This window comes from Phyllostomus discolor, chromosome 13, assembly GCF_004126475.2.
Source record: "Phyllostomus discolor isolate MPI-MPIP mPhyDis1 chromosome 13, mPhyDis1.pri.v3, whole genome shotgun sequence".
NCBI classification, from domain to species: domain Eukaryota; kingdom Metazoa; phylum Chordata; class Mammalia; order Chiroptera; family Phyllostomidae; genus Phyllostomus; species Phyllostomus discolor.
Window position 1 is genome coordinate 17,913,801 of NC_040915.2, and position 19,665 is coordinate 17,933,465.

General features: G+C 38.8%; 1 protein-coding gene across 5 annotated transcripts in view; it reads left to right on the top strand.

The window, feature by feature from the left end:
• The first annotated feature begins 917 nt into the window (after positions 1-917).
• Positions 918-19,665, top strand: part of TCERG1 (transcription elongation regulator 1) — a 59,079-nt gene continuing 40,331 nt past the window's right edge. For 2 of the 5 annotated variants that reach the window (XR_004900497.1, XM_036014335.1), the window contains exons 1-5: positions 984-1,042; positions 6,999-7,224; positions 9,406-9,558; positions 10,552-10,963; positions 16,018-16,260. Coding sequence is in view for 4 of the 5 variants with exons in the window: in XM_036014335.1 (XP_035870228.1) it covers positions 984-1,042; positions 6,999-7,224; positions 9,406-9,558; positions 10,552-10,963; positions 16,018-16,260 (1,093 nt within the window). In the remaining variant the exon portion in view is untranslated. Of the gene's footprint in view, positions 1,043-6,998; positions 7,225-9,405; positions 9,559-10,551; positions 10,964-16,017; positions 16,261-19,665 lie in introns of all 5 variants that reach the window. The other 3 variants (XM_028527158.2, XM_028527157.2, XM_028527159.2) reach the window with 3 other exon arrangements.

Sequence of the window (19,665 nt, forward strand, 5' to 3'; positions counted from 1 at the left end):
TGGATTCTGCAGCCTGAGAGCATGGGTTTGGATTCCAGCTTTCCCACTGAATAGCCGTGTCAATCAGGGTGCATTACTTCAACTCAGTGTGCCTTTGTTACCTGTGACATAGAAATAATAACAATGCTTACTTCATAGGTTTTTTATAAAGGTTCAAATGTTTTAAGACACTTAACGTGCTTAAAACAGTGTCTTACAAATCAGAAAGAATCAATAAACGTTCCTTAATAAATGGGATGCTTATGTAGTATGTTCAGTGTACTAGGAACCCAACAAATTAGTTGCTAATATTTTCTAGAAACTGAAGAACAGATGCTTTAAACTTTAGGTTGTGAAGAGACTTGCCTTCCCCGATTTTATGCAGCAACTTATAACACTCACCAGCCTGACACTAATTATTTAATACAATTTGGAATATATTTTTTAGTTGATAATATATTATTTAATAACATGGCTATAATCTGGTGATGGTTCAAGACTCCTGATTCTGAAAAGCTGGAAAATAACTCTGTTCCACAGAAACTCTGTGATTGGTTGTAGCTCTACTCAGGTCGATTTTTGATTGGCTTATGCAATGGAAGTCTCTGACTAAGCTCATACCGCCAGCCTGTGGCCAACATGGCTTCACAATTGACCTTCCTAGAGGCTGGCAGACACGTGGCTACCACAGGCCAGGCAGTACGTGGGAGGACCTAGTTTTGCTTACCACAAGAGGGCGCCAGCGGTTCCTTGTTGCTGAAGTCTCATTTCCCATAAAGCCTCCGAGCGACCAATCAACTGGCTGTCTCCATACCGCTTTCAAAGTCGGCGGGCCCTTTCACCAATAGTAAGGCAGATGCCTCCCTCAGCTCGCGGATTGATGGAAAGCTTCACCATTCCTGTCACAGATCTCTGCTGTCTCCGCCTCTCTCGCACGAGATTGATGATCTGTCTGGCCAATAGAAGACGCCCGGTCGGCGGGTGGATGAACGCGGTTTTCTGTAATGGCGGAGCGTGGCGGGGACGGGGCCGACGGTGAGCGATTCAACCCAGGGGAGCTCAGGTAAAGGGCGCTGGTCTTCATTACTTCTCGGCATGCTGGACCCCCGGGGGTAGGCCTGTGGCGGAAATGCGGGGTGGAGGGTGGGTAGAGGAGCCGCGGCGGCTTGGGTCCAAGACCTCATGGGTTTGGAGAAGGGGGAAGGGGAAGGTGGCTTGAATGGGAGAGCCGGGCTAGGGTAGGGCCGCGGCCTCCTGTCCGTTTTCGGGGTACTTCTAGCGGTTTTGGAGGACCCAGCGCCGCTCGAGCCTGCAGCCCCTAGGCCGGACCGGGCGTTCCCGCCTTGGGGCCCCGCCTGGGCCGCATGCCGCCTCCGCCCCGGCCGACACGGCTGCGCGTCGCTACGGGCCCAGTTTTCCTCTAGGACGCCCCTCCACTCCGCAGTTAACTCCCCGGAACCCCTCGCCGCTCCTGGGGCAGCTCCACGCCCGCGCGGCCCTTTAGGGTCTTCACGTTTTCCCGGTTCCTTCTTCCCCGTATTGCTTGCTTTGCTTAACTTCTCGTGGCCTTTCTTTATTTCTCTTATCTTTTTATTCCCTTATCCTGTATTTGTGAATAATAACCATAGCAGAGGCCGTTAGTTGTGTACTTCCGTGTGCCAGTAAGCTCTTAGAGTTGTCTCGTTTAATCCTCACAACCGCCCTTTGGAGTAGTTACTTTTCCCAATTTGCAGGTTACAGGCCAGAGGCATTTTTTTTAGTTAAGTTACTTGCCCATGTAACAGGTGAGGAAACTGAGCCAGGTAGAGGTCGAGGAGGTAGACCAAGGTCGCAAAGGTGGAATGGGAGGTTTAGGAAGTGACTTGAACCCAGACAGACGGGCTCCTGAGCCCGCAATCGCTATTACGCCTTTGCCTTTCCTTTCTTCTTCTCCTGTCTCATTGCCTATGAATTTGTAACTAAGATTTGGTAAAGTAAAAGTGATGGAGAAATCTTTAGTCAAGTGGTTTTTGAGGAAAAAGAGGTACTAAGCTTTATTTGTATTTGATACATTCCCCCCCCCCCCGCCCTCCATTTGGAAAAATGTCATTTCAGTTGTTTAGCTCCCATTCTGAATTGTGCCACTGTCAGCATTAGAAAATGAAAAAGAGCAGTGTAGGTTATGAGCAGTCTATTACTGTCTAGAGTTCAGGATGAAATTGTGTTAGGAAATGGGTATTGCTTTTCAAAGTTTTAGAGTAAAAAATACGTCTTAGATTTTGAATTGTCACACACAAAGATCCTTACTTTGGCAGGAATAAAATCTTGTCTTATTTCAGAGATCATCTCAAATACTTTAAACCAAATATATATATTCACTTTGATAATGAGTGATCAAATGCATTGTCAAGGTTTTTCAATATTAGTGATGGAAGGTTTATTCCTGATTCTGATCTCAAGAGATGGTTACTTAATCTCTCATGGATTTATTTGGGAACATTACTTTGCATTTAAGAAAGTATCTTCAGCTTTACAATGAGTTTAAATTTTATTAACAGTTAATATGTTGATGCAAAACTGACTTGAATAGGGCTTTAAATTAGGTGATGTGTTGGAAAAAAATTTTATACCTAGCCCCTCGGGTTGGAAGTTGCTTTCAGATCATATTGTACAGACCTTTATTTTGGCACTTTTCATGATTTGAGATACATTGGCTGTTTATATGGTCTCTTTGATGGCAGAAATTGGGGCTTAGTTTTTGCATATGTATCCTGAAGATATTTGGTGGTGTGTCTGTCATTGTCCGACAAGTAAGGTTTTTGGTGGATATATGGTAATACACGAATATGGGCAACTTAAAGATGGTTCACTTATTAGACCCACATTTATTGGGTGCTATGTGACAGTCATTGACCTAGGTGCTGTCAGTAGAGCCTTGAACCAGACCAAAATCCTTTGTCCTCAAGGAACATCCATGCTAATTAAGACTCATCTAAGTTCTGAACTAAACTGACCTCATAAAAATGAGGAAATCAACCTGCAAGTGTGAAGTGACTATACAAGATCACTGAGTAATTGGCACAGTCTGGATTTGCCTCCCATGTATCAAATAGCTTCTTCCCATTTTGTTTCTCTTATTAAAGTATTTGCAGGCTTGTCTTCACCTTTGGGGGGGTGCATATCTGGATAGAGTACCTCTAGAGAAATAAATTTTGTTCTTGTAAAAAAAGAATTTGTGTTTCTATTTTTGCAAGCAGTCTTCTGTTTTCTGAAAAGGTCGAAAGTGGCAGGAATGCAAATAACCTGCAATAGACAATTTATTTGGAGATCCAAATGTCATTCATCCCTTTATGGTTGAGGGTCATTAAGATACTTTCTAGAATCCTGTTTGTATAGATCTTTTACTCAGTTTACCAGTACTGTCTTATGATGAGGTACTTGCAGTATAAATTTCCTCAACTGTGATACAAGAGAAAGTGTACTCTGGTGTTACCACTGACTAGATAACTTAAATTATTTTTCTGTGCTTTAGTTTCCTCTGTAAAATTGATTCTAAACCTACCTCATTATGTTGCTGTGAGGATTAAAATAGTACAAATAGTATCCATGTAACTGTGCTTGGTTTATAGGAAGTGCCAGTGTTCACTGTCATTACCCATCATCTTAGGCACTGGTATGCATCAGTGTATTAAGGGAAAACTACATACTAGTGGGTATAATACAAAAGTAAATAAGTGAGAGATTTCTTCATAGCATTTATCATAATTGAAAACTCAAATTGGGTAATGAGCCAGAGAGGGTCTGGGAGAAGGTGGAGGCAGGAAAGGAGGTAAGGTGCCATTTGAACTGAGACTGATGATAAAAAGGGGCCAGTTACATGAAGATCTGGGGGAAAGTATTCCAGGCAGAGCAAACAAGCTCAGAGGCTTGAAGGTAATGAATTTGAAGTATTTGATTAAAAAAAAGAAGAGTGGAATCTATAGAAAGTTCAACAAGAGGCAGGTTATGTAGAGCCTAATAATAATAATAATTATAGTCATGAGAATAATAGCTAATAGTATTACTAATACAATTAGCATGAATACCACTACTATAGTAACGTTATAGCAACAGTAGTAAAAGCTATACTTAGAGAGCACTAATGTGCTAAATGCTGTCCCAAGTGTTTTATTAGTTCATTTTTTTAAAAGATTTTATTTATTTTTAGACAGAGGGGAAGGGTGGGAGAAAGAGGGAGAAAAACATCAATGTGTGGCTGCCTCTCGTGTGCGCCCCTTACTGGGGAGCTGGACTGCAACCCAGGCATGTGCTCTGACTGGGAATGAACTGGCGACCCTTTGGTTCACAGGCTGGCACTCAATCCACTGAGCCACACCAGCCAGGGCAGCTTTGTTAGTTCATTTGATCCTTGCTGCAGCTCTGGTAGGTTGGTTGTGATGAGGTAGTGCGTATGAACAGCTCAGCACAGGTGCTGTACTATGTGGCATCGGAAGATGGCAATTTAAGTTGCTGACAGGAAATTACTTGCATTTTGTCGCTATTTTAGTGGCAGATTTTGAAAGCTATCTAGTCAAATTGACAACGAAGTGCCTTTTATAGGCAGGCACAGTGCTAGGTTTCTGAAAGTAGTGACTGTTAAAGTGGCTTACTGTGTGCCAGGTACTATCCGAAATGTTTTCACAGGGGTTCTGTCATTGAACAGGGATATGGGCTAGGTTTTATTTCTATTCCTCAGCTCATTTACATCTGAGCATACTCAGGCTCAGATTATGTAACCAGTCTGACAGCAAAAGGCAGAGCCCTGATGTGACTTTTTCATGATTTAGAGTGTACATGCTTAACTTCAAGCTATTAGTTAGGAAGTGTGGAGATTCGAAAGAGAAATACTGTAGATTTTTTGAAAGGGGAGAGGCAGACTCAAGAAATGTTAAGACTAAGTACATTGTTAACTCAAGGCTGAAACAGAGTATCTTCCCTTGCTAGGTAACTTTGTTTCTTCAGTAACAGTAGCCATGTGTCTTGGGAGTACATACAATTTGGAAAAGACAGAGTATTCTGACATAGCCCATATTCCTCTTTGCAGTGATTGTTTTTAACTCATACTTTCTAATTTTGTAGGGTTTTTTGCAAATTTGGTTAAATACAGTTGGTATATACAGTTCTAGATGTGTTTACAGCCCTATTCTAAAGGAAAATTGGATTTTATTAGGGTTTTTTTGTGTGTGTGTGTCTGAGAATTGAACTGTGATGTGGAAAATTTAGAACAAGTTAAAGAATAATCTGAAACAGAGGGTTGAAAATGTAGGAAAGTTGGAAGAGCCTGATGAGAAGAGAATATAAGAATGATTATCTTCAAACGTACATGAGGAACATAATTGTTAATCACTTCTTGAGACATGTAAACTTCATATAAAGGAGCGATTTGTAGTAGCTGCCAGGAAGACTGATAGGTGCTCAGTAAATTGACTGTGGCAAATTATAGTAAAAATAAGCTTTATAAGATTCTACCTACCCTATTTGTGAGTAGCATAGCTATCACCTCCATGAGTATTCGTTTGTTCATTCAACAAATACTTGCTGTGGCCTTCTCTGTGCAGACCTAACTATGTGCTGGAGATTTAAGGGAGAACAGGACGGACAGAATTCCTGCTCCAAAGGGGCTTGCTTATGTAGACAGCATGATGCAGTGTTTAAGAGCTGTAAGAGCTATTTGCCTGTGTTTGAATACTGGCTTTTCCACCGAACCAGCTTGGTGGCCTTGGGCAAGTTATTTGATTTCTGAGTGCCTTTAGTGTCTGTCATCTGTAAAACAAGGTTGATAATAGTGTCTCTCTCATAGGGTTGTTATGATGATTAAATGACTTAAAGAGAGCTCAGAGCACTGCCTTACACATAGTAATTACTGTTAAGACTGAACAGTTTTAATTTTTTTAGAAAGCACTTGTGAGAGGAGACAGATAAAAAATAACATGCGATATTACATATCTGCTTAAAGACCATGGAGAACATAAACTAGGGTATTTAACTAGAGATTAGAGGATGGGGTGGGGTGCTGTGAGAAAAAAACCTTTCTCTTTAGATAGAGAAATATAGTGATTTCTTAAGTTGCTAACTCCATCCCTGTAAAAACTTTGTATTTGGAAGTAATGTCAAACTTACAGAAAGTTGCAAAAAATAAAGATAGTACACTTAGTGTTAATGTTTTACCTTTTTTGCTTTATTATTTGCACGCACGCATGCTCTCTGTTACACTGAACTGTTTGAGGGTAAGATGCATATACCAAGGCCCTTTACTTTTAAATACTTAAGTATGTATTTTGCTTAATTACAGCGCAGTTACCAACTTGATAAGTTTACAGTGGTGCAGTGCTTTAACCTGTTGTTCATGTACCAGTGCTGTCCATCAATCCAGTATTTTTTCATAGCATTTCTTCCCTCTAGTACAGGATTTGGTCTAGAATTAATGTTGTATTGCCATGTCTCTTCAGCTCCTTTAATGTAGAACATTTCCACAGCTTGCCTTTGTCTTTTATGTATAACTTCTGTATTTCTGAACAACATAGCCTCTGCTCCCCCCTTTTCAATAGAACATTTCGTATTTTGTGTTTGTCTAATATTTTCTCATTATTAATTCGAGGTTACACATTCTTGCCTGAAATAGGTGATGTTGTGTCCCTCCCATTCAGATGATGTCCATCTATCTTTTTTAGATGGTGTTAATTTAGATCCCCTGGTCAAGGTGCTGCGCGATTTCCCTGTTACATAGGGGTTTTTTCCATCTTCCCTTGCAAATCATAACCAGCATGAGGGGAGACAGATTTTAAGACCATCCAGATATCCTCTTCATCCAGATTTCCTTCTAGATCTAGTGTCTATTGAGCATTCTTACTGATGCACTTTTTACCATGATGATTGCAAAAGAATGACTTTCCAACTATACTTGCTCCTAAGGGCCTATTAAATTTGATGTGATTAGAGATCAGTAGCTATATTTTTGTAATTTTGGGAAAGAAAAATTTATTCATTGTTTTCCACATTAGGATGGCTCAACAGCAGGCCTTGAGGTTTCGAGGCCCAGCTCCCCCACCAAATGCAGTGATGCGAGGCCCACCACCTCTCATGAGACCTCCTCCTCCGTTTGGCATGATGCGAGGCCCTCCCCCACCGCCGCGGCCCCCCTTTGGACGTCCTCCTTTTGATCCTAACATGCCGCCAATGCCTCCTCCGGGAGGGATTCCTCCACCCATGGGCCCACCACACCTTCAGGTAAAGGATGGAGAGGTTGCTCTACTTCATTGTTGTTAGTAACACTATTATATATCAGTTTTGCCTTAAAAACTGTGTTCTTAGTTTCACTTGATAGAAAAATGTAATCCATACATTAACGTGTTGCTCCAAAAGTAGTGGTAACCGTAATTTGAATAGGAATTTAGAATGGGAATTTAGATAGAAAAAGATAATACACAGGAAGGTAGTATTAAATAGAGTAATTCTTACCTGTCTTTATCCCTGGGAATTGTCTTTAGTAATTCATCTTCTCTATGGGAAATGAAATTTGAAATTTATTACTCTTTTAGTTATTGCTATTTATTTTCAATGATACATTTTGTCATTAAGTATAAATATATACGTGTATATATATTCTGAGTGATTCTTGCCACAAATGAAGCCTAGAATGGAACCTAGAACAACAAACACATTTTGTAAGAACATTGTTGGGGGGGGGTGTTTTCTAATTTTAGAAATAGAATTATTGTGAGATTTCTTTAAATAAAAACATGTCTGGCATTTTAACCTGAGGCATATACCCCTTTCTAGTGTAGAGTCAGTTCGGGTCTGAAATGAAGTCATGAAGGTGTCATCTTGCAGACGCCCCCTTCTGAGATTGTGATTTGGGGTGGGGGGTGGTTTAGGTGTGTACCTCAGTTTTCTCAGTTTATCCAGCCTTTACAATTCTGAAACCAAATAAATATACTGGCATTTGCTGCCTTTCATTAGCATAGTCAAGAAAACTTACTAAAAATGGCAAAAGATAATAAAGTACTACTTGAGTAATGTTAATTCTATTTAGATAGGGTAGTATTTATGGAAGAGACAGCGGTTTTAATACTTTGTTTAATAAATTTATTGACTTCCTTGTATAGCCCCTATCCCCTTAAACAGATTGTTTAAAAGTTTTATATTTTCTTGAAGCTTAGAATAAGAAATAGATTTTTGACCTGTTGACTCTGGTATAACTTGTTGCATATGAATTGATTCTAATTCGTACCTTTAAGAGTTAGAGCTACTTGCAGAATATTATAAAAATGCAGTGGACTAATGTAACCCTCTAATAGAAATATAACAGATGTGATGCTTTTCTGGTCTTGATAGATAATCGTGTGGCTTTACATTAAGTCCAAGAGATTTCCAGCTAATGTGCACAAGATGTGTTTGAGGGGATGTTTTAGAGAATGTGAGTCTGTGTGCTGATGCTTGAAAGATACTGAACTGACAAAAAACCTGAGTATGAGGAAGAAAATATTTTTAAGAAAATGAAGTACAGTTTCACATTATTAGCATAGTGTCAATTCTGTTATCCAGATTAAGGTGCTTTGGATAATTGAATTTTATTTTTACTTATATATTATAAAGGACATCTTTTAATTCCTGTTCAAAATCTGTTGTTACAATGTTAAACCACGTGTCTGCTTTAGTAAGTGAGGTGTAGCAGTTACAGTTGGATTGTGTGGCTCAGGGTCGTAGGTTGTGTCAGCAGTCACTAAAGAATGACTGAAGAGTTATCAGAGATAGGATTGAGTTAGTAATGACACCAGGAAAAAAAATTTTTAGGTAATATACACCATTTAAATTCTTATATTCCACTAAAAGTAAAATGGATAACTATTTTACTGTATCTTCTAAATTTAAGTGGTGCTTATGTCATTGCTGAACTATATATTATTGTTACTTGAAAAATAGAAAATTATGAATATTTTTCTATGTAACATGTTGTTTCTTGTAGGAACAGGAAGGATTAGGTATATCTGATTTTTTTTCTATGTTACTTGTCAAATTATGTTTCTTCTTTGGTTGGTTCCTATTGTAAGTGAAGTGTGGAGGCATTGGTGTGCCTGGTATTAAAAGGTACAAAAATCAATTTCTCTTGAAAGTAATCTAGTGCTTAGAATATGAAAATTCCCTTTGAAGTATAAAGAATGAAGCAAAATTCACCTGTAATGCTATTACCCAGAACTAACTACTGTAAGCTAATGTATTTCTTTTCAGTCTGTTTAGTAACCATTTTTACAGAGAAACTTCGCTTACACATAGTAGATGAATATATTTGAATGAACTAGCAGGCTAGTTCAGTTTCTCTTACAGTGCTTTACTTTTGGGTAGAATTTAGTAATTTGAAGGGGAAAAGATAAATGCAAGTTGACCTTGACTGTTCTTGTGAATTAACAGAGACCACCTTTCATGCCTCCACCCATGGGAACCATGCCTCCTCCTCCGGGCATGATGTTTCCACCCGGAATGCCGCCTGTGACTGCTCCTGGTACTCCAGCTCTGCCTCCGACTGAAGAGATATGGGTGGAAAACAAAACTCCAGATGGGAAGGTAAATTAGAAGATGTATTCAGGTTGTTATCTTCTTGGCAACAGAAGAGTAAGACTTAGAGAGTTCTGGCAGATTGAGATTAATGACTGACGGTATTCTTGCTGCCAATTATAATAAGAATGAGCCTGGGGTGAGCAGGGCGTGGGGTAGGACTTCAGGAAAGGCTCACTGGATTGGACTTCTGTGCAGAATGGAGTGCCTACGTATGTTTACCTGTGGTTTGGAAGCTTGTGCTTTAAATATGTGCCATGGGTCCCCAAACAACTCCTAGGTTTAGTGTTCACTAGGAGGACCCACAGGACTCAGCATGTTCGTTGTACCCACAGCTAAGACTGATTACAGTGAAAGGGTACAAAGCAAAGCCAGCCAAGAGGAAAAGGGGCATGGGGCGAAACCTGGAGGAAATGAAGCACAAGCTTCCAAGAATCCACTCCGGAGCATGTAGAGTGTGTATATTTTCTCCAGCTTGGAATTGTGACAAAATACATGGAGGACTGTCTACCAGAGAAGCTAGCCTCAGCTGGAGAGTCAGGAGTTGTCACTGGGGACTGGTGCCATCTGCCCAGCACATAACCAAAATTCTAAACTCCCAACGGGAAAGCAGATGTTTAGCATAAACTGCATTATCGTGTAAGCAGTTTGGGCACAGCAAGCTGTTCTTAACCAGTTAGGGAATGGTGGTAACCTTCCCAAAATCCAAGTTTCCAGGTGCCAGCCAAGAGTCAACTTTGCAAGCAGGGCTTTCTAAGGTTTGCAGTCAGACCTGCTATGTAACTTCTTTGCACAAAAATAATCTTGGTTTTCCTTTTTTTTTTGGTTTTCCTTTTTATGTGTGTGTTACCTACTGTCTCAGAATATCCGAACAGCCAATTTTGATGTGTTTTCTCTTAAGTTTCTTTTTCAATAACTTTTAAGACAAAATGTAGTTGCATTACTGTTTTTTAATGATAGTTGACAGATTCTATGATACCAGTGATTTTGCTTCCTCTACAGGTTTATTATTATAATGCTCGGACACGTGAATCTGCATGGAGCAAGCCAGATGGAGTTAAGGTTATTCAGCAGTCAGAACTGACACCTATGCTTGCAGCCCAGGCACAGGTTCAGGCCCAGGCCCAGGCCCAGGCTCAGGCTCAGGCCCAGGCTCAGGCTCAGGCCCAGGCCCAGGCACAGGCACAGGCTCAGGCACAGGCCCAGGCCCAGGCCCAGGCTCAGGCTCAGGCTCAGGCACAGGCTCAGGCACAGGCCCAGGCGCAAGTGCAGGTGCAAGCACAAGCAGTAGGAGCTTCCACCCCTACAACCAGTAGCCCAGCACCTGCAGTATCCACTTCAGCATCATCATCCACCCCATCCTCTACCACTTCTACCACGACAACTGCCTCTTCGGTTTCGCAGACAGTATCAAGTGAGTACCAGCCAGCATGTGTTTTCCTTTTTGGGGACTAGGGAAATGGATAAGTAGGGACTGCATTGCAAACTGATCCTAGTGTTTCATGTATTATCCTTGATATTTTAAAAACATTTTTGACCTAAGATGTTTGGGTTAAAGAAGAACAGAAATTTACATTATTAGAAGGGATTATGTGCCCAGTTGCAATTAATGAATCAAAACTGGGGAAGTGCAAGTTAATCTATTCAACTTGGTTAACAGTATTGCTGGGTGCTGTGGGCTTGGCAAAGTCAGTGGAAGTCTTGGTTCCTATCTTCTAGAACTTCCAGTCTTTCTAATTGAGGAGGCCAGCATAATGCCTGTAAAACAGAATATAGTGCGCAAAATTATACAGTTAAAATAGAAGATGTAACAATTCAAGAAAATGGAGAGACAAGGGGGTAAACTACATGGGTATTGAGGTTGATCATGAAGGATTTGTGGTAGAATTTGAATAGGTTCAAAAAGATGTTTCAAGTTGAGGGGGAGGAGCATTAACAAAGTTCAGGAAATGAGGATAAATGTAGTTTGTGGGATTGTTAAGGGGCTCTTTTGAGGTGGGAACGTATACATTGGCCAATAAATTGAATAAGAGTGAAATCAGGTTATGAAGTGTTTTAAAAACCAGGCAAATGGGTGACTCAGGCAGGTCTAGGGAGGCTGTAGAAATGCAGTATTCTGAAAGATGTTTTCCTGCTCAATTTTTGGGTAGTGTTGAAATTGGAAACTTACTAGGAAGTTTTCAGTAATCTTACATAGAAGTGGTTAGGTCCTAGAGTGGTATATAGGCAGTTGAAATGAGTTGAAAAAGAAGCAGTGAGAAAGGTAGGAGAATTTTCAGGTATAAAGTCACAGAGGCTCAAAGGTTAGATCTTATCTGAAAAGATGAGAGGTGATAAATAGAATACAGGGATGAAGAAAGAAGAATCTATTAGTTTGCTTAAAAGATTGTCATTAGTATTTACACTGCTATGTTTTATTTGTTGCTACTTACTCTACAGGTTGAAATTGAGCCCCAGAATATTTAAATAATGATGTTTTAAAGTTACTTACTAATTTTTAGAGAGAGGGGAAGGGAGGGAGAAAGAGGGAGAGAAACATTGATCTGCAACCCAGGCAGGCACCCTGACTGGGAACCAAACCGGTGACCTTTGGGTTTCCCGGCTGGCGCTTAATCCACTGAGCCACACCAGCCAGGCAGGGCTAAATAATGATTTAAAAGAATTTTTTAAATTCTCACCCAAGGATATTTTTTATTATTGATTTTATCTTTATTTTTTTTAAGATTTCATTTGAAAGGGAGGGAGAAAAGCATCAATGTGTGGTTGCCTCTCACGTGCCCCCTACTGGGGACTTGGTCTGCAACCCAGGCATGTGCCCTGACAGGGAATTGAACCAGCAACACTTTGGTTCTCAGGCGGGAACTTAGTCCACTGAGCCATACCAGCCAGGGCTTTATTATTGATTTTAGAGTGAGAGGAAAGGCAGGATGGGAGTGGAGGTGGCAGTAGGGGGAGAGAATCAATTTATGTGAGTGAGAAACATTCAATCAGTTGTCTCTTGTGTGCACCTCTGCCTGCAACCTGACCAGGAATCGAACCTACAACCTTTTGGTGCACAGGATGATGCTCAAACCAACTGAGCCACCCAGCCAGGGCTAAATAATGATTTTATTAATTTGGTGGTTTATGATACTATTACGTAAATACATACATATCCCCACAGGGTGATTATAATTTGGATTATTTTGCTGCATGGATAATAGAGATGGGAATAAGAATGAAAAGTGCCCCTTTCCCCAGGGACCTTGGATTTATTAGTGTAAATTACATTGTAAGGAATGTGTTATATGAGAAATTTAATCATAGTAGATTCAAATTTGACTTTATTGATACAAGAAGTAACCTAAGAAATAAGGTACATGTACTATGGAGACAGTTTTTTAAAGGCCCTACCTGATAATTTTTAGACAAAAATGTACATATTAGGGAAGATATAAATGCTTTACAAGTCTGTTTTCTTTTGTAGCTGAGGTAAACTCTGATATGGAAATGTAACAGTGAATTCTGATATGGAAGTCAGCAGCTAGCTGGTTGAGGGTCTTTGCCGTTTTATAGGTCAGTGCTTCTAAAACCTGCGTGACAAGGCCGGAAACTCGTGGTTTATGGGGTACCTGTGGTGGTAATGGGAGAGGGGAGATTAACAACAGCAGCATGGTTCTATGCGGAGGCTCTGTGTTACGTTTTGTTCCCTGCCTTCTCAGGAAGGAGAAATACCTTGTATTGAGGAAGGTGGGTATCCAAACACTTTATCCTATGTGTATTCCGTTTTTTGAATTTTTTTTGTTGATTTTAGAGAGAAAGAGGAAGGGAGAGATAAACATTGATTTGTTGTTCCACTTATTTATACATTCATTGGTTGATTCTTGTATGTGCCCTGACTGGGGATCAAGCCCACAACCTTGGCAGAACAGGATGATGCGCGAACCAACTGAGCTACCCGGCCAGGGCTAGTGTGTATTTCATTTCTATATCAGGGTGGTCTTTGGGCCCATCACTATCTTGGGATTGTCAGCTACTCTATTCAGAACTCCCATTTGTCATTTTTGCTCTGCCCTTCAGTGATTGGGAGGCCTTTATTCTAAGAACAGAATAGCAAAATTACGTTCTTTTCATTGCCTTTAAACATCAATTTTGATGTCTTTCTGAGTGTTCCTGACGTCTGTTTTTATTTCACTTGATTCAGTGTCATGCAGTATTGTCCTGCTACAGTCTTAATGTTTCTCCATCTGTTATAGTCACTTGTCTTTTTTAGTTGAGATCTGAGGCTGGGTTCGTAATGTATTTTGAGGCCTGGTGTTTCACTAGTTATTTTAGCAAATGGAATGAGTAGGAATGTACCCACTATAAAGTCCTAGCTGCCTTTTTCCCAGTTTCCATTTAATTCTTTTATTGCCTTTATCCTTTTCCTCTCCTGACTTATTTCTACTTATCAAATCAGAAAACCCTGTGTCAGCAAGAGAAATGGGTTGCGTGAATACTTTTTGCCATCCCCATTGGGTATTCCTTTCTACTTGAAATTTGATGCCTCTATGACTCATTTTGTTTTCCTGACCACAGTACTTTGTATCAAATTTTGGTAATTCCATCTAAATACTATTGCCATAATATCTTAAAAAATGTAATTCTGTGAACTGCAGTGTAGACCTGGGTAGATGGGGCTAAAAATTGAGGTATTTATATTTTTAACTCCAGATGAGCATAAACTCATTTAATCCTGTGCAAGTTTGTGAAGAATGCTGATAAATCCTACTTCTCAGGGAAGTTGGGAAGAATAACTAGATATTTCTCAGCCATTACTGTAGATTACAAATGCTAAATGGTATATGTATGGGACTGGGCAAATGTTGCATGTACTTTGTATTTTTCACATTGTTATAAAATTATATTAATATGATACTGTACCCTAAGGCTAGGTCTATGCTAGACCAACAATTCATTCCTGGGCCCCTGAAGATACTTGTTGGCCCTGCTGTCTATTTAGCCAAGGTGAGTCCCTTATTAACTAGTATGAAATTGCTCACATCTCCCAGCCTAAGTGAGTTTTTTTCATTATCAGGCACTGAAAAAAGATTCTGACAAATTTTGTCAGTTGGAGTACCGGGTGGTTTGTATTAAACAGTGTGTTTTCCCTTAGAATATAATTGGCACAAACATTGGGAAAGCACTGTTTTGTTTTATTTGGTAAATTCATTCTTAGTTCAATATAGGTAGAGTTTGACATTTTTCTTTACAACAAGGAAAAGATGATGTATTTCTTGCCAGTGAGTCACCAAAATGAACTTTGTTTTGGAATTATATGGGTTATGAATAAATAAAAAATGCTTTCTAATATTTGAGTACTGACACTTTAAAAAATTGAAATACAAATTTTATTTTTAGGTTACAATTTGATTTTAAATGTGATTACTAGATCAGGGCTGGAATATTTTATTTTCAATATTTAAAAATAATGTGTTAGCAGAACCAAATTATCCTGAATTCCTCATTCTCTTGTCTCTTATGCTGGCAACCTGGGCATTTCTTTTCTGTTTTTTTTTTTTTCCTTTTTTTAAGTAATTTTAGAGAAAACCAAGTTGTTTTGATTCCATTTGTTCCTATCCAGTCAGTCATTAGTTTTCTCTCTGTTCTCTTTTGCTTGGACAATTCCAGATATATTGAAATTGATTTTCCCACCTCTGTTCTTCCTCTTCTTCTTCCTATGCATCTGCCAAGTTAATTCAACAAATGAACACTGATTATTAGTCTTCAATACAGAAACCTTCAGGCAGCCTCCCTCACACTCCTTTTACATTAATGAAATCATACAAATAACATGTGAATGCATTCTTATTAAAAATGCAGACTAATGAAGCACATATAGTAAAAAAAGTAAAAGGCATACACAGATGTCATGAGTTAATATATTTTCGTGTGTATTCTTCTAGACCATTTTTCTACATTTACATGAGTTCCTTCCTTTCCCTACCCAGTAAAATACACACTCCTTAGTCTTCTGTTCAAGGCCTTCTCCTTGGTGCCTCTGGCCTACCTTTCCCTCCATAACTCACTGGTTCTGTGCCTAGTGTTTTCTGAACAGTTCCTTGTTCCCTGCTCTTTGCTTTTACTTACTTTTCCCACTGTGTGCTTATTTTCTCCTTTCACTTTGTCATTTTTCTTATTGAAATCTTAATCTTTCAAAGCCTACCATCACTGCATAAAATTTTCTGTACCCTGTCATAGTTAGAAATGGTCTTTGGGTCTTCGTTTACATTCCTGTACATTTATCCCATTTCACTTTGTATTTTAGTTGTTTTTTATATTTCATTTAACTATGTTCAAGCTTCTTGAAGACAGAGAGACCTTGTTACAAATCTCTTGCAGTGCATGGAATGGGCCCTTAAAATACTTACTGAATGAGTGAATGATGATTGACTCTAGTAAAATGGTTTATGAAGGAATGATACATATTTTTGTTCTATCTTTTATCAGCACCCACAACACAAGATCAGACTCCAAGTTCTGCTGTTTCAGTTGCCACGCCTACAGTTAGTGTTTCAACTCCTGCTCCTACAGCCACACCTGTGCAAACCGTTCCCCAGCCGCACCCCCAGACGTTACCTCCGGCTGTCCCTCATTCGGTGCCTCAGCCAGCGGCAGCAATACCTGCGTTTCCACCAGTAATGGTACCTCCGTTTCGTGTTCCTCTTCCTGGCATGCCAATTCCACTTCCAGGTAAACCAATAGGTTATAATAGTCTTTCCAGCTATGTTTTCATACTGTCAGTTTGTTCTCATGTGTCTGTTGCATTTGAAATTTGCCTTGAATCTCACCTGTTTGAAACGTTTTTTTGAACGATTCATGGCTAACTGGAGTATTTTCTCTTCAGTTTTGGTAAATGTCCTTTTTGTTGTTGTTTACATGTCTTAAAATTAGAGCCACATTTAAAGTTACACTCATTTTGAATAGTGGCCTCAAAGAATTAAAAGTGATTATCTTGTGTAAATATGTTCTAAATGCAATATTTTAAAGGGATTGAGTCTATGAAGTTGAGATCACAAGTCATTGATAGCTAACACAAGCTGAGTGGTTTATTACATACTGTGTATGGTTCTAATTACTTTACATGTAAGTCATTTAATTTTCACAAATGTCTTATGAGGTAGGTACGGAATCAGGTTAAATTACTTGTCCATGGTCACACAGCTCATAAGTGATGGTGCCGGGATTTGAGCCTGAGCACTTCAGATCCAAATACCATGCTGTTAATAACTAAATTATACTGGAATGAAAGTGTGAGCTATTAATTGCAAAAAAATTTATCTGAAACAAATTGCAAGTTTCCCTTGTAACAGTTGTGAAGTAAAGTACAACATGCACCATTTAAACATTTAGATAATTATGGTGAATTACTCTTTTTTATTTATTTTTTGTCTTAGGGGAAATCCTTACATCTAGGGAAGGAATTAAAAGATTGTGGAGTATAATTACTCTTGTAGGGATTAAGCAGTGATGATGTTGAGCAATCCTAATTGGACTGCATTTGCTGTTGTCACACATTTAATCCTTAATCCATGGTCTATTCCCCTAGTATTCTAGTTGAAAATATTGATACCTTAGGTCAAGTACACAGGGCTAGTTTGTAGCAAAGATGAACAGAACCTAGGCCTCTTGTCTTCCAATTTTACATTTCTCTCACTGTCTGGTATTGCCACTTTTGTACTAGTTTCTGTGTAAGAATAGGATTGTGATACTGCTGCTTTTTAGACTTAGACACATTTTAATTATCACTATTGCTCTAATTGTCTTTTTCTGTGAAGAGAATGCTTTTAGATGCTGTACCTTGCAGGAAAGAAACCTGCAAGGTATTCAAGAATTAGTGGGATTTTTTTGTAGAAAAACCTTTTACATGTTGCTGACATAGTGTTAGGTATTAAATACCCAATAAAAAGTTTAGAAAACCAAAAGTGTTTTCTCTGATAATAGGGATTGCCCTTTTTCTAAATTAAACATAAGACATGTACTTGGATACTTCCCTCTTTGGACATACTTTTTGTAGAAAACTAAGTGATACAGAATAGCTTGACATTCTTGAAAACATCCTGCCGTCATGGTCTGCTTTAGGGTCAGGGACAGTATTAAGACCAGATCCTAGATTCTGAGTGATGTGAAGGAGCTGGGGTTGTTAATTCTGTAGAGAGAAGATTGAGAGGTAGCATAGTGTTCTTGAAGTATTTGGAAGGCTGTCTATGAAAGGACTTATTTTGCTTTAGAGGTTTTTAAAATAGGACCAGTGAGTGAAAGGTACAGAATAGCAAAATTCATTTCTGTAGAAAGTGCAGTTTTGTCACAATAAAATTCATTCAACTACAGCTCCATTTTGATGTTGTGGTCTTTGTTCTGTGACCCTACCTATCAAATGTTAGAACAGGTGGTGGTGAGCATTGGACTGGATGGGGTGTTACATAGGAGGTTTGGAAGCAAAAGACATTTAATAAATGGCAGGCACTAATGACATTTTGTAGATCAGTTGGAAGAGAATTTGAGTTAGATAGGCTGTAAAATTTTGTCTAAGATAAGATTCTTTGGAAAGGGAGGTAGTGTTTTATAGAAAGAAATATTAATATTTGTATATAGTAAGCCATCTTTTATATTAATGTTCATTTTTTTCTCATTTTCCCTTTAATTTTGTCCTCCAAGGTGCTTTAGTGAAAAAGACTTGCTTCTCTCTTTTTCAAATCTTTGGTTTTATATACACTGAGATCTGTCTCTCGTATGTAATATTAATTATATTAATTTGGCATTAAGGTGAACAGGAGGGATTTAGATGCAGTTTATCTTGGAGCCTTAAATTCTTTTTGAAATAGCGATGTGTGTGGTTCTAATGGGTATGATTAAGGAAAGGATAGTCAAAAGCTGAAGAAAAGGCGTGAAAAAATTAGGTAAATATTGGCATAAGAGGTGGAAATGGGCCTAGTAAATTGGATTAGGATTATAGGATTTCTACCTCTATGAGTAGACTAGATTTTATAGTCTACTTATTGTCTATAATCTTAGAGTCTATAAATAGACTATAATTTGAGAATAGAGTTGTAGCTAAATTGAACAAATGCTCCCTTTAAAAAGATTAAAAACTTAAATATGTGGTTATTTTGTGAGTCTTCATGATATGCATGTAATAATCCCCCAAAGAGAAAACCTGAAGTTTATCTTTCAGCATAAGAAGAAACACACATGACCTTTCAGTGTGGTGTGTATTTGATACAAGAGCTCTGTGTTGCCCCAGTTGATAAACAATGACAGTTATGCCTAAATACAAAGAGATTTGATTTTCTTCTGCTGAAGTCATATAGTTAAAATTTCTTGGGGGGGGGGGGTTTATTTTGGAGAACAGTCTTTGAGGATAAAGTTTATCTATTGGGTTGGCCAAAATGTCCATCTGGTTTTTTCCCATAAAATAAAGGACACGTTTTTCATTTTCACCAATAACCTTTTTGATTTTGATATTTTGAGTATGTCACCTATCTCTTGCGTGGTATAATGTCGATTGCTTTTCATCAATGTCTTGCTTTGATCGTTATCAACTTCAACTGGCCTATCTGACCATGGAGCATCATCCAGTGCTAAATCTCCAGCGTGGAACTTCGAGAACCACTTTTGACACATTCAATAAGTCACAGCACCTTCTCCATACACTGCACAAATCTTTTTTGTGTTTCTGTTGCATTTTTACCTTGTTTGAAATAAAGCATAATATGCTGAAAATGTTGCTTTTCTCCCATCTTCAGTATTAAAATGGCTACACAAAAATTCACCAATTTTGATGTTTTTTTAAATGAATGCTGATGTGACAGCTGTCACAATACAGTCTAAAAAATTATTTCAAATGAAATTAAAGATAAGTAAGCACTACTACTGGAGCCATTGTACAGAAAAAACCAAATGAACTTTTTGGCCAACCCAATACAGGGTGTGGCAAAAGTAGGTTTACAGTTGTGAGTACATGAAACAGAGTTTATTTTTGTATTCATTAGTTATTGTATTACTTACTGGTATTACAACTGCGAACCTACTTTTGCCCTACCCTATTCTAGGCATTGAATTTCTAGTGCTGACTTAATAGGTTTAGTGGTCCTGCAG